The sequence below is a fragment of the Sciurus vulgaris genome (genome assembly GCF_902686455.1).
Source record: "Sciurus vulgaris genome assembly, chromosome: 8".
NCBI classification, from domain to species: domain Eukaryota; kingdom Metazoa; phylum Chordata; class Mammalia; order Rodentia; family Sciuridae; genus Sciurus; species Sciurus vulgaris.
Window position 1 is genome coordinate 104,649,624 of NC_136468.1, and position 25,002 is coordinate 104,674,625.

General features: G+C 41.0%; 1 protein-coding gene across 3 annotated transcripts; it reads right to left on the bottom strand.

Moving 5' to 3' along the window:
• Nucleotides 1–805: 805 nt before the first annotated feature.
• Nucleotides 806–24,985, bottom strand: TMED4 (transmembrane p24 trafficking protein 4). 3 transcript variants are annotated; one of them, XM_079151850.1, is made up of 5 exons: nt 24,846–24,985; nt 4,420–4,520; nt 4,137–4,262; nt 3,821–3,967; nt 806–2,184 (listed from the first exon to the last, which is right to left on the bottom strand). In XM_079151850.1, the coding sequence occupies exons 2-5, from the start codon at nt 4,501–4,503 to the stop codon at nt 2,035–2,037; spliced, it is 507 nt and encodes a 168-aa protein (XP_079007976.1). In that variant the 5' UTR covers nt 4,504–4,520; nt 24,846–24,985; the 3' UTR covers nt 806–2,034. The 3 variants fall into 3 exon arrangements, with proteins under 3 accessions (XP_079007976.1, XP_079007974.1, XP_079007975.1); XM_079151848.1 differs by lacking the exon at nt 24,846–24,985 and adding an exon at nt 4,710–4,942; XM_079151849.1 differs by lacking the exon at nt 24,846–24,985 and adding an exon at nt 4,632–4,772.
• Between the last annotated feature and the right edge of the window lie 17 nt (nt 24,986–25,002).

Below are 25,002 nucleotides of genomic sequence, written 5' to 3' on the forward strand. Positions count from 1 at the left end.
TAATGTATTTGTGAGTATGTGACACCTGTATGGAAATCTTTTCTATTTGTTTGGTACTGGGGATTTAAACCAGGGGCACTATACCACTGATCCACTTCCTGGCCCTTTATATGTTTTTTTTAATTTTGAGACAGGGTCTTGCTAAGTTGCTTAGGACCTAAGTTGCTGAGGCTATGGAAATCTTTATTCTCCCTATAGCCACCAGCTGTTGGTCCATTCTCTGGCCATCCCAATTCACCTGTCCCTTCAGTGTAAAGGTGTAGTGAAAACTACCGCTGTCCTCTTTCTACTCCCCTTCCTATCAAAAATTAGCAAGAGGAGAAACTCTCTTGACCAGCCTCATAATTAAAATGGGCACAGTTGTCTACTACTGGACAAACCTGTCAAGGGCCTAGCCCAGCCTTTATCTTTCTTGTCCTCTCAGCCCAAGTTCCAGTTTCTGCTTTGATGGCTACTTTTTTTTCTAGTAACAGCTACAGGGCAGAAATGTGTCCCTAAAAGCCTAAGGCCAGGGATCTACACATCTAACTAGTTCAAGGGAAATCTGGTTTCCCTTGTGTTAATTCTAATATAAAAACTGGAAAGCTATTTGAAATGTCTGAAGAGTTTTCACTGGACTGTTATGTGGCTGCCCAGAATTAGAAACAGATTATGTGGAATTGTTTTTTATTTCTTTGCCTACCTCTTTGCAAATAGAATTCTTAAAATGAAAAAGCCAATAGAACTAATAATAAATAATAAAAATAACTATTGAATAGTATGGGACTCAAAGAAAAATAACAAGGGAAGAATTTAGTTCTGTAGGTCAGGTAAAGTAATTTAATAAATAATCCAAATATATTTATAATAAAATTATGAAATAAAATATCAAGAATGGGCAACTAATCATAAAGTTTTTATACAGAAGGGCATAAGGTGTTTAAATTTATGATTCAAGAGCTAAGAAAACCAAATACTTAAGTTTCCTCACATGTCCATGTTCTCTATTTGGTCAGCCTGAGAATGATTAAACAACCACTTTGCCCCCCCCCAGTCTCCCAGAAAGAGGTCCATCCAAGCCAATCCTAACACAAGTCCACACCAGATCACCCACTTGCGCAGACCAAGAATTTTTCCTCTTTCCCTTTTTGCTTCCCTTCTGCCCACAATCTCTTATTTCATCTCAAACACAGCTACTATAAGACATTTTATTTCATTGGAAAAATCTGAATAAAGAACCAAATTAGGTTCCCTTAAAGAAAATATTACCACAGCTTAAATAAATTGAGGTGAAGAGGGAAAGTAAGAGTGCACTGCCCATACTGGATCTACCACTACCTGACCTGACTCTGAGGCCCTATCAGATGGGAATCACAGGTGTCCAAGAGAATTGTGCTAGGCCTTCTAATATGGCCTTGAGAGCAGCTGTTAACATCTGCTCTCTGGCCCACAGACTGCTGAAATCCTGAGAGCTGCCATGGAAGTTATTAAAAATGTCTGAATAAACAAAGCACAAGGACTAGATTGGTGTTTTTAGCTAGTTACAGGCAGTAACACTTCAACTAGGAAGGAAAATATATAATTTATCAAAAAATAGTTCTAATATATAGAAAAACATCTCGATCCACTGGGGCCAAGATCTGCCCCTATTTACATTCAGAGAGCCATTGAGTGAACCCAGAACTGGCTAGGGAACAGTGAGGCAAGGCCTCCTTTGTGGGGTATGCGTCACCTACTGTGTAATTAGATGAAGAAAAGACAGAAGGTCATTTGCTCATTTTGTGAGAAGACAGGAATTACTGGAGGCAAAAGAGACAAGTCTTGGATTAGTTCCAATTCCTTATAAGCCCTAAAATAGAATTTGAAATCTTGGACCAATGTCCTGTGTCCTTGAGATTCAAGGTTAAACAAGTTACTGATCTGAATGGTTTGTTGCCATAGTACCAGCATGTCACATTCTTTTTCATTTTTCCCCCCCTCAAATCCAGGTGGTTAAGGGATTGGTTGGGGAAAGTACCAAAGAACTAAAGTGAACAGGATCATAGGGAGAGGGCACTACACCAGTTTCTTGGCCTCAAAGAAGCTCTTGAGGTGACGCATCTGCCAAATGCCAGTGAGGATAAGGATGACGGTCTGAGCGATGGACCACCACAGGACCCTCTGGTTGGTACTCTCACTGGTCAGACGGAAGCGTTCTTCACGATACTATATGGGGCAACAGGCACAGGGTTAAAAAAGTAGGAGAAATTATCCTGAAAATTGTGAGGTCCCTCCCTGTGAGTGACTGCTTAATTCCAAGACTATATACCTTCTGGAATATCATCTGTGATTCTATTAAGGGTGCCACAGTGGGGTAGGGATATAGCTCAGTTGGTAGAGTCTTGCCTTATGTGCACAAGCCCCTTGGTTCAATCCCCAGCACCCCCCCCCCCACACACACAAAGGGTGCCACAGTCTCCCCATTAAGACTGCCTTAAGGAAGGAACAGTGCTGTCTCCTCCCACAAGCATCTCTGTTGGGACTGAAATCATGCTCCTATCATTTCAAATAAGAATCCAAGGAAAACAACTAGGCAATGACTATTACTAGATTGAGATCTGTCCTCTCTTCACTTTGTTTTATACAGCTTAAAAATAACTATCTAGCCAGGCACAGGGACCCACACTTGTAATCCCAGCAGCTCAGGAGGCTGAAGCAGGAGGATCTCGAGTTCAAAGCCAGCCTCAGCAACTTAGTGAGGCCCTAAGCTACTCAGCAAGACCTTGTCTCTAAATATATTTTTAAAAAGGACTGGGAACATGGCTCAGTGATAAAGCTCCCCTGCGTTCAATCCCTGATACAAAAAAAAAAGGGAGCCAGGCAAGGTGACACACTATAATCCCAGCTACTCAGAAGACTGAAGCAGGAGGATCACAAACTCAAGGCCTGCATGGGTAACTTTTTGAAAGCCTGTGAAACTAAAAAGAGCTGGAGATGTAACTCAGTAGTAGAGCACTTGTTGAGCATGTGTGAGGCCCTGGTTCAATCCCCAGTACCACAACAACTCCAAAAAAGCAAAATCAGGTCATATATGCAAATGAATATCATTAAAGCTTAAAAAGGAAGGGAATTCTGACAATGCTACAACATAGTTGAACCTTGGAGACATTATAAGGTAGTCACAAAAGAATACTCTATGTTTCCACTTATGTGACTTAGAACAATCAGGATCATAGACCAAATAGAACAGGAGCTAGGGGAGGGAAATGGGGAGTTAGCATTTAATAGGTAGGGATTTTCTGTTTTGGAAGGTGAAAAATTCTGGAGATGGATGGTGGTGATGGTTGCACAACAATATGAATCTACTTTATTTTTTGATGGTATAGGGATCGAACCCTGGGGTGCTCTAACACTGAGCTACATCCTCATCCCTCTTTATTTTTTGAGACAGGGTCTTGTGAAGTTGCCTAGACTGTCCATGAACTTCTGAGCCTCTTGCCTTGGCCTCCCAAAGAGCTGGGATTATAGGCACGTGCCACCACACCCAGCCAATGTGCATCTACTTAATGCCACAGAGCTACACACTTAGAAACAGTTAAAATAAGTTTTACCTTATGTGTATTTTCTCACAATTAAAAAAGTGAAGAGGGTGGCAAAGCACTTCATGGCAAAGTGCTTGCCTAGTATGCAAGTGAGGGCCTGGGTTCAAACCCCAGCACTTAAAAAAAAAAAAGTGAAAACAACCCCCAACTACCTAGACTGATATCCTCCATTCCATTCTCAGAAAAGTTGACCTCCCAAGTTGAGAAAGCAGGAACTTCAAGTAGGTGTAATCTCCAAGTACAAAAAGAAAGGCCCTTACCCTCTGGTAATCCTGCTCCTTCTGGATCTGTTCCACTTGATCAAGCAACTGGCGGGCACGGAGCTGCAATTCCGTCAGCTTATCCTTTGCTGCAATCTCGGGGTAGTTGTTGGCATGCTCCCCAACTTGGATGTCCAGGTGCACACGCTACAAGGGAACACAGGGTATCTGAGTGGTAGACACTCGAGTGTGTTCCAGGCTATGGAACCCACTCTTTTCCATGGCTATGGGACAGAGGGGCAACATCTGTGTTCCCAACATTAATGGTGCAACAGTGTCACAAATGACTATGGGAACAGATCAGAAATCCTCTTACCAGTTTGCCACCAGCGAAGAGGGCCATTCTGGTGGAATTAGAGTGCAGACAAATCTGATGTTCACCGGGAGTGTGGGAGGTGAACGTGAAACGACCCTCGGAGCCATACTGTCGGGACAGTACCACCTGCAACATCAGTGAAGTTCCCATCTTTATTGCGACCTTTCAAGGTGCAAGCCTTTTCCCTAGGGCCTTGATTCAGAAACAAGGCAGCGCCTTACATCCCCACTGGCCCAATGATGAACGACTGACACCGCTAGAGCCCTGCCAGCGGTGACCTTACCTTGCCATCGGGGTCCTTAACCTCCACGTGCATGCCCAAGCCAGGGGTCGAGGGAAGGAAGACCTCTTTCTGCTTGTCCCACATCTGGGTTCGATAGTTGCCTGCGGGGCAGACACACAGTCATAACCCAGCCCCCAGACGTGCGGCCCGGGGCGCTGGGCAGGGGGCCTGGTGTCCTCGGGGCACCCACAGGCCAGGTCTGGGGGTGTGACCTGGCCAAGCTCGGTAACAGGGGCACTTCCGAGGGCCGGGCGAAAACAAAGGGCCTCTCCACCCTCAGCCCGCCTGACCGATGACCATGGTCTCGTCGGGGATTTCCTCGATGAAGCAACGCTTCTCCGTCTCGCCGATGTGGAAGTAGAGCCCCTGGGCACCGGCAGCACACATCACGAGCAACAGCAACGCCCGTAGACCCACAGCCGGCCGCCCCATACCCGCGACACCTGCCATCGCGCCAGGTATCCGCGCGCGTGCGCACGTTTGCGGGTTGCTCTGCGCTTGCGCGCCGCACTGCGAAGAACCTCTGCGCGGTGACGTCTATCCTCCATTTCCCTGTTCCCTCTCTGTCCTCCTTCCCCTTGGTGGCAGACGGCTCTGCGCCTGTGCAGTTACGCCTAACTGCGTCTGCCTGATACAGTCTGGCCTGTGCACCGCCCCCGCAAGAAGGCGCCTGCGCGATGACACCTGCCCGCCTATTAGGCGGGGCACTCTTCCCAAACTTTTATTTTCGTTTGCGGGGATTGAACCCACCGGCACCTAACCACTGAGCCACATCCCAGCCCTTTTCTGTATTTTGGGACAGGGTCTTACTGAGTTGCTTAGGGCCTCGCTAAATGCTGAGGCTGGCTTTGAACTCACGATCCTCCAACCTCACCCGGCTTCCCGAACCTCCTCACCTCGCACCACTCTGCGCTTGTGCCAGCGCCCAGCCGCAGCAATAAAGTGCCTGGGCAGTGATGCCTGCTGGCTGCCTCCGCGGGGTACCCTCCCTGCACCGCTCGGTTCCTACCTGCTGCCTCAGCCTGGTGGAGTGTGAGAGGCGCGTGCCTGGGGTTCTTATGGGTCTTGGAGTTTGGTGGGGACAGTTGGGACAGCGCCCATACTGACCAGGTGACTCCCGTGGTTTTTCAGTCGTGCGTGAGGCGCTCCCAACGAGGGTTCCCCGTGCCTTCTGTACCAAAAAAGGCAAGGTCTGGAGATGTCTTTCTTGGTGTACCTGTTGTTTGGGGCCACTGGTTTACCCCGTAAAGATGTGAATAAGCAGCTGGCGCAGGCCTGTAATGGGAGACTGAGGCAAGAGGATTGCAAATTCAATACTAGCCTCAGCAACCTAGCTAGGTCCTAAGCAATTTAACGAGACGCAGTCTCAAATAATAAATACTGGTGATGTAGCTCGGAACCCGAGAGAGAGAGAGAGAGAGAGCGCGAGCGCGCGCAGACACTGTCTCGTGAGCCTCCCGACAAGTGTTTATGATTCTTTAATAAAAATCTCCTGACTTTTAGATTTAGCTCAGCTTTTGTCTGGTGAAATACACAACAAAGCACGGTGTAAGCCAGCCTTAGGTGTACCATTTGTGGCTTGTTCACATCCGGTGGGGAGACTCCAGGCTTAAGCTACTTGACCGCCCTGTGAATTCTTGCCTGTTCATTTCACAGCTAGCTTCTGCCTCATTCTCAAAAAAGCTGCAAGATGGCACTGAAAATCTGAATTAACAGGAAAAGAGAAGTAATTAGAATGAGTAGGGTCATGTGGATTGTTTACACACCCTGCTTGTATACAGTGGAAAATGAAAAACTAGTTACTTATTGGGCAAGAAGGAAGTTTGGCACTGTTTTACAAATAGGATTTTCAAAAACATAATAGTTACAATGAACTTTCATATACTGATTATTAGCTTCAAAAGCAACTTTCTGCCTTTCTTGATTCATCTGTCCTATCTGGGCATTTTCCCCTGAAGTATATTATAGCAAATCATGTATCAGGGGTCCCTTTCTTGTAAGTAGAGTCCACTTCATGCTTTGACTATAAACCTTGCTGCTCAACCACTGGTGGCTTATTTGAAAATTGATGGTTTTTTTTTCTTTCTTCCTCTTTCCCTCCTTAATTAAGGGGGAGGTAAGATTAACATTCTTCCTGTTCTACTCTGAGTTATGTCCTGCTCACTACCCATAAGAATAAGGACTCCAGACTGGAAACTGGAATAACAGAGCTTTTATGGATATAAGTTGAATATTAATTAGATCTACTATTAAAGATACTTGGAAAACAGACCTTCTATTCCCTTTTAAAACTGTTTCCCCCTAGCAATTAGAATGGCAGGCAGCCTTTGTGATATGAATCCTTTACTTTGTCTTGCTAGCAAATCAATAAAACTTCTTTCTCCTTTTTCTCAAAACCTCATCCTTGTTATTGGATTGACATCAGGGACAAGGACCATATTTCACCTATAAATACTTCAGAATGTGTCTCCAACAAATAAGGACTTTAAAAAAATAACATTAGCACAGCTGAGCATCCGGAAGCATGCCTGTGATCCCAGTGACTTGGACTTTGTCATTGTTGTTCATGCCACTTGCTTATAAAAGAACCTGGGTCTCTGGGTGTGGTGGCATGCACCTGTAATCCCAGCAGCTCAGGAGGATACCAAGTTCAAAGCTAGCCTCAGCAATTTAATGAGACTCTTATCTCAAAATAAGAAAGAATAAAGGGCTGGGGATGTGGCCCAGTGGTTAAGCACCCCTGGGTTCAATCCCCAATACCAAAAAAAAAAAAAAAAGGAAGGAGGAAAGAAGGGAGGAAGGGAGGGAGAGAAACTGAATCATTTGCAGCAGAATTTCCCACATTCTACATTTTGCTGATTATCTCTTATCATTTAACATATTTCTCTGTCCCCAGTTCTCCTTGTGTCCTGCACAGCAAGGGAGCTGTTAACTGAAGGAGGCCGTGAACCAGCTGAGAAAATAAATGTCTGAAGTAATAATAAGAAATAAAGACAAAAGACAGGAAAAATAGTTTAACAGTGGGGGCCGAGTGGGTGGGTTAGACCTGACAGGTCTGATTCCTAACAGAGAAAAAGCCCACGAACCTTTATTTTATAGGCAATCACATCAAAGGGATTTACTGTGAGAAAGAGTTCTTCAAGATAAACAAAAAGCAAAGTTGAGCAGGACAGGTTAATCTGCTTGTCCGATATCTTCTCTAGGCTCTGGACAGCTGGTGCCTCAAGGCTATGAGCACCCATATTTCTTTCACCCCAGGGCAGCAGGCATCTGAATTCAAAGTGATCAAACCCATAAATGCCATGTCAGGCAAAGAATCTGCCCCATTAACAGCAGTCACCTGCAAATGGGCATGTCTTTCAGCACTATCACACAGAGATTCTCAGAAACAGTTTCACTGTTCAAGGCTATGGAGTTCAAAGCAATGATTTATTTGCTGCTCCGGACACCTGGTATATCCTGTAAACTGGGAGTTCAGTCTAAAACCAAAGAGGGTTAATAGTGAAACCAGTGAAGTTTAATCTTCAGGCCTTTACCTGAATAGACTCCTTAATTTCATATTTATAATTTTGTTTTTTTTCTTAAAGAGGACCCTGAAATTTGAAGTTTCAAGACCCACAAAACACTGGATCCACCCCCACGTCACAGACTTGAGTAGGTTCAGGCTTAATTGGGGGCCCTCCTTTTGTTTTTTGCAAGAATCCTTCATGACTGGTGCTGTGTACTCCTATTGTGACACATCAGGAGGTCCATGATGCATGATTATCTCCCTTTAATAGTGTTGGAATTTATCATTCAATTCACAGGTCGTTGGCCTGATCTATCCATCATAAAGTTTACCCTCAGTTTTTCTTTAATGTTCCAACAACCAATGATGATCATCAGATTAGTGATCCTCAAACAGCAGCAGTTTTGCCCTGTCCTATCTAGAGGAAGTAGGCAACATATTTTGGATTATCAAAATTGGGGAGTGAGGGTGGTGCTACACAAGAGCACCTGAATTTACTACCGTCACCTTGTGAGCAGAGGCCCGGGATGCTGGTAAACCGTGTGTGAAACACAAGCAGTTCCCACACAAGGCAAAGTATTATCCATCCCAAAATGTCAATAGTGCCAAGATCAAGTGCCTAGTCTACATCTGTTTTTTTTTTTTCAATAAACCACTTTTTTTGTTTTAATTAGAGCTAAAGTAGTAATTTCTAATGTTCTTATTGCAGAGTTGAGAATCTGCAAAGGGGAGCTTGTCCTCATCTGCCATCTATATTCTGAAGTATAATAACTTCAGGAAACAGGATATGTGTATTCTTTCCCCTTTATCAATTTTAAGAATGATGGATTGAAGGACCTGAATTGAGGCAACATGGCGGTCTCCTGCAGGAATAAAAATTGGTGTGCCTAGAAGCAGATTTTAAAGGTGGTTGCTCCTCAGAACAGCTTGCATCATATCAGCTGATCATTTTATAACACAACAACAGCAACGGCATTAAAATGGGTGATATCAAAGAGAATTTTCTTGAAGTATTTATTTCCAGTTCTAGATGGTTTATCTGGTGTTTATCACAAATCTACATTTTCTTCTCTTCCAGATGACTATAATTGCAAAGTAGAGCTTCCTTTCACTTCTGATAGCAGGACAGTAATATGCTACCATATGAACACACACAACCTACCCCTCAACCAGATCATATGCACAATAATGAAGAAACACATGATCAAGTGCTAAAAACCAGATTAAAAGGAAAAGATGAACACTTTGATCAAGGACCCATGATAGAAAAACTTAGCAAAATGGTCTTACTACTAAGCATCATTGGTATCCTCATGGACAATATCACAGGTATTGTAAGAGTCTGAATTCTCCAAAAGATGGATGATATGAGATTCTTGGGAGAATCAAAGAAAAGTGTTATCCAGTACATAATTTGCCATTTGAGAAAATGCAATCTGGTATGTTCACTAATATGTTATATGTAAAGTAATAATAATAATGTCTTTTCATGTGTTAAAAAAAGAATAATGAATTGATGCCTCAGCAACCTCTAATTGTAACCAGTGTGAGTGTTTTTTCCCCAGGAGAAGGTGCAGTATTATCATGAATGCACAGATTTTTAAAATGTCTGATATGCTTTAATCCATCATAGTCATTATTTTTTTTTTGTCATTTTTCTTTTTTAAATGTTTATAATGTTTGTCTGATCCAACATCCAGGTGCTTTGATTCTTTTGACACAATTCTAGTAGATTTAGGACCTTCCTTACTTTCACTTTGTACATTTTCCCTAGACACCAAAATAGCCATTTCTACACTTTAGTGAGAAATGATATTTGTGTCAGTAACTTCATACTTTTTCTTAAAGAAAACCCTGAAGTGATTTATCCTGATGGAGACACTTTTTTTTTTTTTTTTTTTTTTAAACAGGGTCTTACCATATTACTCAGGACCTCACTACACTGCTGAGACTGGCTTTGAACTTAGGATCCTCTTGCCTCAGTCTCCCAAGCCACTGGGATTTCAGGTGTGCACCACTGCGCCTGGCCTGATGGCATTCCTTACTGTAGAAAATTTACTTTAAGTCAGGCATGGTGACACATACCTGTAATTCCAGTGGCTTGTGAGTTCAAAGCCAGCCTCAGCAACTCAGTGAGGTTCTGAGCAACTTGGTGAGACCCTGTCTCAAAATAAAATATAGGGCTGGAGATATAGCTCAGTTGGTAGCGTGCTTGTCTTGCATGCACAAGGCCCTGGGTTCAATCCCCAGTACTGCAAATAAATGAATAGGGCTAGGGACTTGGCTCAGTGGTTAAGCATACCTGGGTTCAATCCCAGTACACAAGAAAAAAATTTTAGGTAACATAAATCCCCAGATCCAGAAACTTTTCCTCTTAAAAGTGTTAGGGAAATTTCTGCCCATGTTTATCGAGGCTCTTTGTCTCAGCTGGCCATCCCTTTCTTTGCTAGTTCAACTGATATGTGGTGTACAGCCATTTGGTGGCATATACTGTTCTAAGGGGAAAATAATGATAACCAAAACATGAAAATCCTTGTTCTCATGGTTTTTCTCAGTTATGTCTGCCAATAAACAAAGTAATTATACAGCAGGTCAACTGGAGATAACTATCAAAGAAAAAATAAGGCAGGGAAGAGAGGGAGGCTGGTGGGTTAAATGGTGTCACCTGCCCCAACAAGATATGTCCATGAATAAATCCTTGGAACCTTCGAAAGTGACTGTACTTGGAAAAAGGGACCTGCATTAAGCTAAGAATTTTGAAATGTGATAATCCTTAACTGACTAGCTAAACCTTAAATCCCATGACACATATGCTTGCAAAACACACAGAAACACCTCACACCAATTATGATGGCCACTATTTTAAAAATTAAAACAAAAACAGAAAATAAAAAGAATTAGAAAATTAAAAATAAAACTACTATATGATCCAGGAGTCTCACATCTGGGCACATATTCAAAAAATTGAAGTCAGGATCTAGAAGAGATGGGAGTGGCTTTCACAATCTATCACATGGAGGTCCAATAAAATTCACCTGTCTTATTTGGTATTGCACATCTTTGGTCTCTTTTAAGCTTATATATTTCCCTACTTTTTCCCTTTCTCATCTTGCTTTTAGTTTTTGAAGGGTTAAGGCCAATTTATTCCATATTCTGGATTTACCTTTTTGGTTCCTCTAACTTTGTCCTCTGTCTCCTGAATTTCCTATAAACTACAAGATGGGACAAAAGACCTCCTGTTTTCATAGCAGCATTACTCACAATAGCCAAGAGGTGCAAGCAACGTAAATGTCTATTGATGGATGAATGGGCAAACAAAATTGTGTGGGAGCATGCGTGTGTGTATATACATACATTCATACATGGGATTCTTACATGGACGTATTTTGTGGGAGCCACCATTTAAGTAATTTCCCACCTTTTCCTTGCCTTATTTTTATCTTTGATAGTCCCCCTATTCCCCCCCACACACAATGGAATATTATTCACCTATAAGAGGGATAAAGTTTTCATCTATGCTACAATATAGATGAACCCTGAGGACCTTGTGCCAAGTGATGTTAGTCACAGAAAGACAAATACTACTTGTGATTCCATTTATATGAGGTATTTAAAGTAGTCAAAATCAGAGAAGCAGAAAGTAGAATTGTGGTTACCAGGCTTACAAGGTGGTGTTGTTTAATGGATACAGACTTTCAGATTTGCACGATAATAAAGTTCTGGAGATCTGTTTCTTAACTGTGAATACACTTAATAATGAACTGTATACTTAAAATAGTTGATGATAATTTTTATGTTATGTATTTTTTACTATAATAAAAATTTTAAAGTAAAAAGGGAGAGACAGAGAAAAGAAGTCATGGTGACCATGGAGATAGACAAGGAACAAAATCTCTCGACCTCTGGAGACAGTGTGGCCCTGTCTACACCTTGATTTAGGGCCTCTGCCCTATAGAACTACTAGAGAATGTCTGTTGTCTGTTTTAATCTGCCATGTTTGTGGTAATCTGTCACAGCAGTCATAGGAAACTAAAATAGGGAGCATCTGGAGATGAGTCGAGTAGTTTTAGATAAAGTGACCAGGTAAGCTTTGCTGAGAAGGTGCCCTGTGAGAGATCCCTGAGCAAAGGCACCTGAGCAAAGGCTAGCTTGTGTCTGGTGAGTAGAGGGAAGACAAGGGAGCTACTGCAGCAGGAGAGTTAAGGGACAAAGTTGGAAGAAATAGGTCGTAGATGGCAGTTGGAGGGTAAAGTGGCCTTTTGCACCATTTTAAGGACTCCTAAAATTATCCTGTTCAGGCAAGACATGATGGCTCTAAAACATAAAAATCATCAAGAGATGCAAAGTACTTTTCACAAATAATGTTTAATGTGAATCTAAGCAGGTCTTTTGTCTCATCTCTCTGTTTATAGGAAATTCAGGAGACAGAAGACATAGTTAGAGGAAACAAGAAGGCAAATCCAGAATGTGGAATAATTGACCTTAACCAGGTGTGGTGGTGCATGCCTGTAATCCCAGGGGCTCAGGGGGCTGAGGCAGGAGGATCACGAGTTCAAAGCCAGCCTCAACAACTTAGCAAGGTCCTAAACAACTCAGCGAGACCCTGTCTCTAAATCAAATACAAAAAAGGGCTGGGGATGTGACTCAGTGGTGAAATGCCCCTGGGTGGTTCAATCTCTGTTGAGAGAGAGGAAGGGGGGGGGGAGAGGGAGAGGGAGAGGGAGAGGGAGGGAGGGAGAGAGAGAGAGGGAGAGGGAGAAAGAAAGAAAGAAAGGAAGGAAGGAAGGAAGGAAGGAAGGAAGGAAGGAAGGAAGGAGGACAGTGGGGAAATGTACTAGCTTAAAAGAGACCAAAGATGTACAATACCAAATAAAACAGGTGAATTTTTATTGAACCTTGATGTGCCAGATTGTGAAGGCTACTTCCATCAATTTCTCCAATTCCTATTAACACACACTGTTCCCCTCACTGAGAAGTGTATTCTGTTCCCCACTTCCATATACATAAATGTGGATTGCTCTGGTAAATTCAATACAGTTGGTGAGAAGCTGTGTAGCTTCTGGGACCATATTCTGGGTCATAAGAAAACTTGCAGGTTCCATTTTCATTCTCTTGGAATCCAGTTGACATGAGGTGTAGACCACCTAATTGGACCAATCATTGGAGTGATACCACTGTGGATTCTCCAGTCCCAGAAGAGTTTCACCCAAGCAATACCAAATGGAACACAGATGAACTATCCTCACCCAAAACACAACGAAGTTATACAACTGGGAAAAAAAAGTGAGGAAGCTCTCTATGATCTGACATAGAAAAATTTCCAAGAATATTGTGAAATGTGAAAAGCAAGGTACAAGTCAGATGCAATGGCACATGCCTATAATCCCAGCCACTTGAGAGGCTGAGGAAGGAGGATTGCAAGTGTGAGGTCAGCCTGGGCAACTTAGTAAGACCCTGTCTCAAAATAAAAAATCAAAAGAACTGGATGTATAGCTCAGTGGTAGAGCACTTGCCCAGCTTGTATGAGGCTCTGGTTTCAATTTCTAGTACTGTAAAATAATATTAACAACATTAATAATACTGTTTTTTTTAAAAAAAGCAAGGCACAGACATAGAAAACTGTCTTAGGTGTTTGTATTTGCATGAAAAAACACTGAAAGAATATTTAAAGAACCAAGTGAGTATTTATAGACAACATGAATATTTAACTGATGTGGTTGTGCTGAATTTTTTTTTTCTGGAGTGGTACTGGGAATTGAACCCAGAAGTGCTCTACCACTGAGCTGTATCTCCAGCCCTTTCTACTTTTTTTTTTTTTTTTTATCTCATTAAGTTGCTGAGGCTGACCTTGAATTTATAATCCTCTTGCCTCAGCCTCCTGTGTTGATGGGTTACAAGTGTGTACCACCATATCCAGCCGGTTGTGCTGATTAAAATGTAGAAACATTCCAGTCTTGGTTAGTAAATGGCCCCTACCCAAGACCCTCAATTCCCTCTCCACTTCTGCTCTCACTTCAGGATACCTGATTGCTGCATGATCCATCAAGTAAAGTCTTAATCTCAGCAGGGAAGAAGTCTATCAGGTCAGCATAGAATGATGCAGGTGGTTACCCAGATGGGAGTCTTTGTAAATAAGATCTTTAAATATGTTTCAGAAGGCTGGGGTTGCAGCTCAGTGGAAGAGCACTTGCCTAGCATGTGTGAGGCACTGGGTTCAAGTCTCAGTACCATATACAAACAAAGTCCATCAACAACTAAAAAATATTTTTAAAATGTGTTAGATCTCTAAACCATGTGACTGTTGCACATTTAGTAAAATAAAAATTAAGGACTAAAGCAGTGCTACTGCCATTCTCTATTACAGTACCCTGCTTTATGGACTTTTTTCTTTTTTTTTAAGTCGTAGATGGGCACAATGCATTTATTTTTATGTGGTGCTGAGAATATAACTCAGTGCCTCACACATGCTAGGTAAGTGCTTCACCACTGAGCTACAACCCCAACCCTGCTTTATGGATTTCAAATCATCAACTGTCACCTTGTTTATCCTAGGATGTCAGCTCCATTAGAGTACCAACCCTGCCTGTCTCTTGTGTTCACCCCTCTGCCCTCAGCACCGAGAATTAAACTGGTACAAATATCTGTGGAATTAAGTTGGGTGCAGTGGTGCATGCCTAGAATCCTAGCCACTTGTGGGGGCTGAGGCAGGTGGATTTTGAATTCAGAGCCAGTCTCAATAACTTGGTGAGGCCCTAAGCAACTTAGATGGTCTCTAAATAAAATATAAAAAAAGGGCTGGGGATGTGGCTTAGTGGTAAAGGGCCCTTGGGTTTTAATTCCTGGTACCCCCCCAAAAGAGATTTTGTGAAATTAATGTAGATTGTACCCTTTTCTTTTTTTTTTCTTTTTTGCAGTGCTAGGAATCAAACCAAGGACCTCATGCATACTAAGCACACACTGTACCCCTGATCTATACCCCAAGCCAAGAATGTATCCTTATTTATTATTATTATTATTATTATTATTATTATTTTGTGGTGCTAGGGATTAAACCCAAGGCCTTGTGTATATGAGACAAGCACTCTACCAACTGAGCTATATCCCAATCCTATTTCTATATTATTTTTTGAGATGGGGTCTAACTATATTGCTCAGGCTGACCTCAAACTCCTGGACTCAAGCAATCTTCCCAGAATGCATACTTAAATGAAAAAGCACAAGCAGCAAAAGTTATAGGATGGAAGGAACGTGGTTCTTAGGGAAAATTTAGAGTTGTAATCTACATTTAAAGAAGAAATGTACCAAGTCAATAACTTAAACTTATACCTTGAATAACTAAAAGATAAAAAAATTAAAAAAGAACAAAGCCCCCAAATAGCAGAAGGAAATTGATTAAATAGAGATACACATAGAGTAGAAAAACAAGCTAGTTCTTTGAAAAGATCAACAAAATTGACAAAATTTTAGCTAGACCAACAAAAAAGAAAACAAAAATAAAATAGAAACGAAAGTAGAAGCATTACCAACCTTATAGAAATAAAAAAGATGGCCAGGTGTGGTGGCACACACCTGGAATCTCAGCTGCTGGGGAGGCTGAGGCAGGAGGATCTCAAGTTCAAACCCAGCCTCAGTAACTTAACAAGACCATCTCAAAAAATAAAAAGGGTTGGGGATGGGCTGGGGATGTAGCTCAGTGGAGTGGTAGAGTACCCCTGGGTTCAATCCCCTGTGCAGGGGGGGAAAAGAAAAAAAAAACAAGACAGAAAAGAAAAAAGAATAAGAATATACTATGAACAATAGAAACTAGAAACAATAGAAACAATAGAAACTAACAAATTTAGATGAAATACACAAATTTCTAGAAACACATAAATCACCCAACATGACAATAAATAAAAAGTCCAGGAACAAATGGTTTATTAGTCCATTTTTCATTGCTATAAATTTTAAAAAGAGGCTTATTTAGCTAATAGTTCTAGATGTTCAAGGGCATGGCACTGGCCTCTGTCTGGCTCTACTAAGGAGAGCCACAATGGTGGGAGCACGTGAGAGAGCCACAATGGTTGGTGTCACAATGGTGGGAGCACGTGAGAAGAAAGATCACATCTTCAAGCAGGAAGCCAGAAAGACTGCTGTCCAAAAATTCTTTCTGAGGGCAATGTCCACAATTGATCTACGGAACTTCCACTAGGTCCTACCTCTTAAAGTCCTACCTCCCACAACATTGTGACCCACAGAACCAAACTCTGAAACTTTGGGGAACAAACTACATCCATGATGTAAAAGCTTAACTGGTGAATTCTAAAATACATTTAAAGTGGAATTAAATATCAATCCTTCCACTTTTTCAAAGAGGAGAAGGAACATTTCCTAACTCATTCTATGTGACCAGCATTACCCTGACACATAAGCCACATAAGGACATCACAAGAAAGGAAAGACCAATATTCTTATGGATGTATATGCAAAAATCCTCAACAAAGTAGAAGTAAATAAAATCCAACAGCATGGTAAGAGAATTACACATGATGATCCTGCGGGATTTATCCCATGGACACAAGGGTGGTTCTGTGGAGTAGACCTACCATGCACTGGTTACCACATTAGCCAACTACATCTTGGGGGGCTCTTTTACTACTTGCCTGAACCTGGTGAGGCAGAATAGTACAGAAATAAGTTTCATGAAGCAGGATTATTATTTATAGAGGCACCAAGCAACAACAGAAGCTGTGTCTCTGGGGCAGCCAAGGAAAACTGTCTGGGCTAGACTGAATCTTATCTACACTTGCCCCACTTGCATTGTGGCTGAAGGAGGCCAGAAAGCAGTCTGCCCCAGGGGTTTATATCTTGGGAGCCATGTGACCCACTTGGCTAAGCATTGAAGGACATCCTGTTTCTAGGGAGGACTGGAACATAGCCCAGGTTGTTCCCTCTTATCTCAGGTTGTTGCATTCTCAGCACATTCTACAGTTATTCTTGAGAATTGTGAGAATAGGGAGAGAACTAGGCCAGTTCAAGGTTGCCTGTGTCAAAAATATTTTTTGTGGCTCAGGGGTAGAGTGCTTGTCTAGCATGTGTGAGGCACTGGATTTGATTCTCAGCACCACACATAAATAAATGAATAAAATAAAGGTCTATCTATGATGGGTTGACAGATCTGGTTCCATGAGAATGTTATAGGTCAAGACAGATTCCATTTTGCCCTGAGACTCCATGTTATGTAGGAAATAAGCTTCTCCCATGGGAACATCCCACCTCTATACCAATCAACAATTGCTTAGCTTCTCCCATGGGAACACCCTGCCTCTGTCCCAATCATCAGTTACGTAGTATGACAAGTTTAGCAATATAAAATGACAATTTTTTTTTTTTTTTGCGGTACTGGGGATCGAACTCAGGGCCTTATGCTTACGAGGCACTCTACCAGCTGAGCTATCTCCCCAGCCTGACAATTCTTATGTAATGAAAAATTGCTCTCTTTTGATTCCTATTGCTCCTAAACAATGTACCATGTGAATTGTGGTTGTGTGGATGTTAGTAACCATTCTTTAGTTTGTACCTAGGTAAGGGTCGTTTTGATCCACTTCCCCCTGTTGATGATCTCATGATGTTAGTTTGTAATTTCAAATCATAGCAACAGACACTTATGATTGATGTGATTTTTGATATAAGAGTCCCTGCAACCCTTTGGTCGGGGCTGTTCTCCCAATAGACATTTTTTGGGGCATTGTGTGAGACAGTCAGCCAGCCGGTTTAATAAAGACCCTCAAATTTGGACTTCTCAGTGGTGATCGGTCTGTTCTTAATTTGCACCCCATAACACTATCAACATCTAAAAAAAATTAAAAAAATAAAATTCTCAAGGTCACCTGGAGACCTGTCCTGTTGACTCAATGGTAAGAAAATTCATCAATGTAATTTACCAACTTAGAAGAAGGAAGGTGATAGACAAGATTTTCTCAACTAATGAAGAAAAAGCATTTGACAACAATCCGATGCCCATTCTAGTCACACCCCCCCCCCCCCCCCCCGGGTTCTGGGGATCAAAGGCACAGCCTTAGACATGCCTGGCAAGCATTTTACCACTAAGCCACATCTCATGTCCTCCAACACCCTTTCATAACTGAAAAATACTAATAGCTGGGCAAGGGAGTACACACCTAAATTCCCAGCTATTTTTTTTTAAATTGTAGATGGACACAATACCTTTATTTTATGTGGTGCTAAGGATTGAGCCCAATGCCTCACATATGCTAGGCAAGTGTTCTACCACTAAGCTATAACCACAGCACCCCAGTTAACTCTTAAAAAAATGTGTGTATATATATATATGTATAGATACACACATATATATATACACACATATATTTAATTGCAATGGATCTTTTTATTTTATTTATACGCAGTGCTGAGAGTCAAACCCAGTGCCTCCCCCATGCTAGGCAAGCGCCCTGCCACTGAGCCACAACCCCAGCCTCCCACCCCCACTGCTACTCTTAAAACCAAAGTAAGATGATTACAAATTCAGGCCAGTCTGAGCAACTCAGCGAGACCTTGTCTCAAAATAATAAATAAAATAGGCTGGGAGTGTATGTAGCTCAGTAGTTGAATGCTTATGTGCGAGAGCCTGGGTTCAACCCCTATTCTCACAAAACAAAAAACAAAGAATAGGGCTGGGGTTGTGGTTTAGTGGTAGAATGCACACCTAGCATGTATGAGGCACTGGGTTTGATCATAAGCAACAAATAAAAATAAATAAATAAAAATAATAGCAGATGGAGTTAAAAAAAATCAAAATACACAAAAACAAAATACAAAAAACAAAAATAAAACCCACTCATAAACCTAGGATTAAAAGGGAATTTTAGCCAGATGCAGTGGCACATATCTATAATCCCAGAAACTTGGGAGGCTGAGGCAGGAGGACCACAGGCTTGAGGCCAGTCTGGGCAATTTAGCAAGAACCTGTCCCGAAATAAAAAGGGCTGGGGAATACTTCAGTGGTAGAGTGCTCCAGTACTGGGGGAAAATAAAAAGGAATTTCCTTTTTTTCTCTTTTGCAGTGCTGGGGATTAAGTAACATGTACTTGTCTGCACATAGACAAGTGTTATATCACTGAGCTACACTCTCAGTTCAGAGATTTTCTTAACATGTTAAAGGATATCCATCACTTCAGAGAAAACAGCATATTCCATGGTGAAAGACTGAAAGTTTTCCCCCTATATTTGAGAACAAAATGAGCATGCCCACTTCACCACTGATATTCAACATTGTACTGGATGTTCTAGCCAGAGCAATAAGATAAGAAACAGAAACAGAAGGCATCGAAACTGGAAAGGAAGAACGAAAACTATTTCTATCCACAGATGACATGATCCTATATAAAGAAAATTTAAAGACTCCAAAAGTAATCTACTAGAACTAATAAATTAAGTGCAAGGCACAATTTTAATTATTATTATTTTTAGATGGACACAATCTTTATTCATTTTTTAATTAAAATTTTATTTTTTACAGATTGTCTTTTGATTCATTGTATACAAATAGGATACAACTTTTCATTTCTATGGTTGTACACAATGTAGATTCACACCATTCATGTAATCATACATATATGTAGGGTAATACTGTCTGTTTCATTCTACTATCTTTCCATCCCCCACCGGCTCCCACCCCATTTTCACCTACACCATCCACAATTCCTTCATTCTTCTCTTCCCCCCACCACCCACCCTGGTTATATATCGTCATCTACTTATCAGAGAAAACATTCGGGCAAGGTACAATTTTATACCCCTAAATCAATACACTAATGTGATAGTTTGGATTTAGAATATCCTCCAAAGGTTCCTGTGTTCAAGGTTTGTTTCCTAAGGCAGCAGTATTCAGAGGAGGGACTTCTGAGAAGCAATTAGATGATGAAGGTTCTCATCTCATCAATGGATTAATCCACTGATGGATTCTTAATTGAATGAACTATTAAGAAGTGGTATAAACTATAGGAGCTAGGGCCTAATAAGAGAAGTATCTCACTGGAAGTATGACCTGGAAGTGTATACCTTGTTCTGGGTCCCTTCCTCTCTCTTACTTCCTGGCTGGATAGCTGTTCCAACACATGCTTCCCACCATGATGTTCTGGGACATGGCCAAGTGACCATGAACGGAAACTTCTGAAATTGTGAGCCAAATAAATCTTTCCTTCCTTTAAATTGATTTTCCTTCCTTCCTTTCTTCTTTTTCTCTCCCCCCAACCCCCTTGCTGGATTGGCCCAGAGTCTGACACAGGTCAGGCAAGTGCTTCACCACTGACTTACATCTTTAGCCCTTTATGTTTATTTTGAGAAGGGGTCTTGCTAAGTTGCCCAGGCTGGACTTGAACTTGCAAGTCTCTTGACTCCGTCTCCCAAATAGCTGGGATTACAGGGATGTGCCACTTCACTCAGCTTTAAGCTGATTTCTGCTAAAGTATTTTGTCACAATGACAGAAAGCTGACTAAAACAATTAGTGAAGAGTGAAGAGCAACCCAAAAGGGAAATGAAGAGAACAATTCCAACTACAAATGTATTGGAAAGAATAAAATATCTAGGAATAATTTTGAGGGGGGTGTTCTGGGGATTGAATTCAGGGGTACTTGACCACTGAGACACATGGCCCTCTATATAGTTTATTTAGAGTTGCTTATGGCCTTGTTTTTGCTGAGTCTGACGTTGACCTTGTGATCCTCCTGTCTCAGACTCCTCAGCTGCTAGGATAATAGGCAAGTGCCACTGTGTCCAGCATTTTTTTTTTGTGTGTGTGTTTGTGTGTGGCTGTGGTGGGGACCAAACCCAGGGCCCAGTGCAAGCTAGACAAGTGCTCTACCACTCAGGTATACAGCCCCAGCCCTACTAGGAATAAATTCAACCAAATAGGTGAAAGATGTGTCAACTGAAAACTACCAAACATTGCTTAAAAAAAAATTGAGAATCTAAACAAATGAAAGTGGAAAGACATGTTCGTGGACTAGAAGACTTAATATTGTTACATATAATCCCTGTCAAAAAAAAATTTCTTTTGTAGTACTGGAGATTGAACCCAGAGGGACTCTACTACTGAGTTATATCTTCTTTTTTATTTCTCTAGTTTTTTTCCCCCCTGAGACAGGGTTTCACCAGGTTGCCCAGGCTGATCTTGAATTTGTTATCCTTCTGCCTCAGACTCCAGAATCACTGGGATTATAGCAGTGTATCATCATCCCCAGCTCCTGTCAAAATTCTAACAACTTTTTTGCAAAAATGAAAAAGTTAATCATCAAATTCACAAGGAATTTCAAGGGGCCCTGAATAGCCAAAACAAAATGAAAAAGACTAGTGGAGAACTCATACTTCCCAATTTCTAAACTTACTATAAAGCTACAGTAATCACAAGAGTATGCTAATGGAAAAAAGGACATATAGACCAATGTAATAGAATCAAGAGTCCAGAAATAAGCTTAATGTCTATGGCCAGTTTATTTTCAAAATGGGTACCAAGTCCATTCAGTAAAAGTAATAGTCACTGAGATGTCTAGAGATATCACTGAGATGACTAGAGTCCAAATGCAAAAGAATGAAGTTGGATTCTTACTGCATATCATATTAAAAAAAAAAAAACTTGAAATGGACATAAGCTAGTTGTGGTGCCATGTGTCTACAGTACCAGCTACTTAGGAGACTGAGACAAAAGGATAGCTCAAGGCGAGGAGTTCAAAGTCTGCCTGGCAACATAGCAAAACCTCATCTCAAATAAATTAATAAATAAATAATCTAAGTATGGGGTAAAACTATAAAACTCTTATATGTAGGGTTAGAACTTCATGACTTTGGATTTGGCAATGGATTCTTAGAAATGATATGAGCAATATCAAAATTATAAAACTTTTGGCCTTTTGTGGATGAGATCAAGTGCAGAGAGGCGACAAAAGCTCTAGAGTGAGTAGAAGGAGGTGGATGCTTTCTGTTCACCTCCAAAAGCCACAGACCAATCCTCTACTGTGAATCGTTGCAACTCTGATCTTTATATCTCAACTGAAGATGAATAAGTCTTCCAAGAAAATTGTTTCCTGAGGGCAGGTGTTGAAGAGTCTCCTGTGATAAAGAACTTGGGTATCTGGCTGTGCTCTCATGAAACAGCAGATACAACCCTGCACCTGCAGCCACAGCCCATTGACAGGTGTCTGGTTCAGTCCACCCAGATCATGAAAGACAGAGATCATCATCACTAGTCATGGTTAAACAGTTCCATCACTATACCATTATGTTCCCATTGACCCACTAGTTCTGTGATAACAGCAAAGTTATGCTTCACCACCAAGAGAACCATCAGTTTCTTCTAGCTGCAGGGCACTCTTCTTTCTTGGGATATCCAAATAAACTGCTCAAGAACAAGAGCAAATTAAAAACTAGCTGGGTATGGTGGTGCATGCCTGAAGATCTAGTTACTCAGGAGGATCCAGGAGTTTAAGGACAGCTTAGGCAACAAAGTGAGACCCCACTTCAAAAAAACCCAACAAAACAAAACAAAAAACCACTTTGTTCATCAAAGAACATTAGCAAGAAGGTGAAAAAATAATATATAAGGGCTGGGGATGTGGCTCAGTATAGAGCACTTGCCTTTCATGCTTCAAGCCTGGGGTTCAGTCCCTAGCACCAAAAACAAACAAACAAACAAAATAACAAAACCACAAAACCCAATAACATACAAAATGGGAGAAAACATTTGTAAATCATGTATCTGAGAAGGTTTGATATTCATAACATGTAAATAACTCCTCAATTCAACAACAAAAGGACAAACAACCCAATTTAAATATATGCAAATGACTTAAAATAGTTCGCAGAAAATATACAAATGGTTAAGAAGCCCATGAAAAAATGCTCAACATTTTAGTCATTAGGGAGATGCAAATCAAAACCAAAACGAGATACCCACTTATATCCACTGGGATAGCCATAACAAAATTTTATTATGATACTCTATTTTTCTTTTTCTTGCAGTGCTGGGGATTGAATCCAGGGGCCTCTCACATCTAGGCAAACACTCAACCACCTCAGCCAGATAGCTAAAATAAAAGTTTAAAATGAAAACAAGTGTTGGTGAGATTATACAAAGATGGGACCTTCATTCTTAGCTGCTCTGTAGACATTTATCACTTCCTCAAAAGTTAAGACAGAATTCCCATATGACCTGAAATTCTACTCCTAGATATACATATGCAAAAACATTATAAACAGGTTCTCAGATATTTATACACCAGTGTTCACTGCAGTATTATTCTCAATAGCCAAAAGGTAAAAATGACCCGTGTCCATCAATAGATGAATAGATAAAATGTGGTATGTGTGTATACACACACACACACACACACATATATATATATGAATGTCATCAGCCATAAAAAGAAATAAAGTTCTGATTCATCTACAACATGGATGAATGCTGACATTATGCTGAATGCGGTTAAGTCAGGTGCAAAAGGACAAATACTGCATGATCCCACTTACATGATGTAACTAAAGTATTCAAATTTATAAAAAGTATAAAGAGCTGATAAGGGAGAGAAGGGGGAAAAGGGAAATTTTATTACTTTATGATTACAGAGTGTGTATGTTACAGAATGTAATTAATGTCACTGAAATGGATACTTAAAATTAGTTAAAATTCCAATTTTCTTCCCAATTCTTAAGGACTGAATCCAGGGTCACTCTACCACTGAAGTACATCCCCAGCCCTTTTTATTTTTTTATTTTGTGACAGGCTTTCACTAAGATGCTTAGGCTAGCCTGGAAAACTTCAGTTCTCTTGCCTTGGCCTCCCAAGTTGCTGGGATTACAGGTATGTGGCTCTATGCCTGGCTAAACTGCCCAATTATATATATATATATATATATATATATGGCCATGATTTCTTATAAAAATTGGGAAAATAGCACATTGGCGTTTGTTTCTTGGTCCTTTCACATTATCCCAGTTTCCAGATCTTTGGCTCACATATCTTCCCTACTTTGCTCTCACAAGTACTTACACTCCACATTAAATACATAAAAAATTTCTTTTCCTTTTAAAAATTGTTCTAAATCTATAACACTAATACATGGTTAGAATACCGGCTCAGAATCAGATATTTGTGTCATCCATGGAACTATCATGTTGGTCATAGTCCTGCCCTTTAAGATCCCAACATCTGCTACTGTGCCACAGGACACAGTCCTTTAAGTTGTTCATTATCTTGTGGGCAAGTGTACCTAAGCGAACATTCAAGACAGTCTGCAACAGTGTTTCCCTGTTTGTCATTTGGTTGTGACCTTCCTATACTAATATATTCTTTAAATAGAACCTTTTATTACAAAAGAATACTTTATAATTGATAGAAATACCAGTATCATTTGCCACATATATCAAAGATAAACTGTCAAAAATCAAAAGACAAAGCACTTTAAGGTGTAGCTTTATATTATTGTCCTCAACAATCTTGAGCCCAAGGTCTGATCTGTCAAAAAGGAAAGAAGCTTAGAATTAAAGACATAGGCATGAAATGAAGTTTTCCCAGGCTTGTAATGAAGACGAACTGCAAGGGAAACATTATCGGAAATTCAACATAATTTACTGTATCATCAATTCTGCAACACACTTTTTCCAAACTTCAACACTTTTAAACTGGGAGCATCTTACTATCAACAGATTACAGGTTGCGCTAGATTAATGCGCGAAATTTTCCCTCTCTCGGTAGTTGGGTCTGGAACCAGGGCAAACCGGACGGGATCCCAGCACCACCTCTAGTCACGTGCGGACTGCAGTGCAGGTTAAACGCTCGTCACAAAGCTTGACGTAAAATGATGGGTGGACGTATAGATTCTGATATTCAAATTATTTTTGTGCAGTGATAAATTTCACACCTACCTCACTGTCATTTAGCGGGTTCCTAACAGACACTGAAAATATCTTACTTTTATGTAACTCTAACCACCAGGGAAGAACTGGAATTCTCCAGGCCCGCAAACAAGTAGGCACCGACGCTGCAACTTCCTTGAAAGCGTCCTCGGCGTCGTGACGCCAG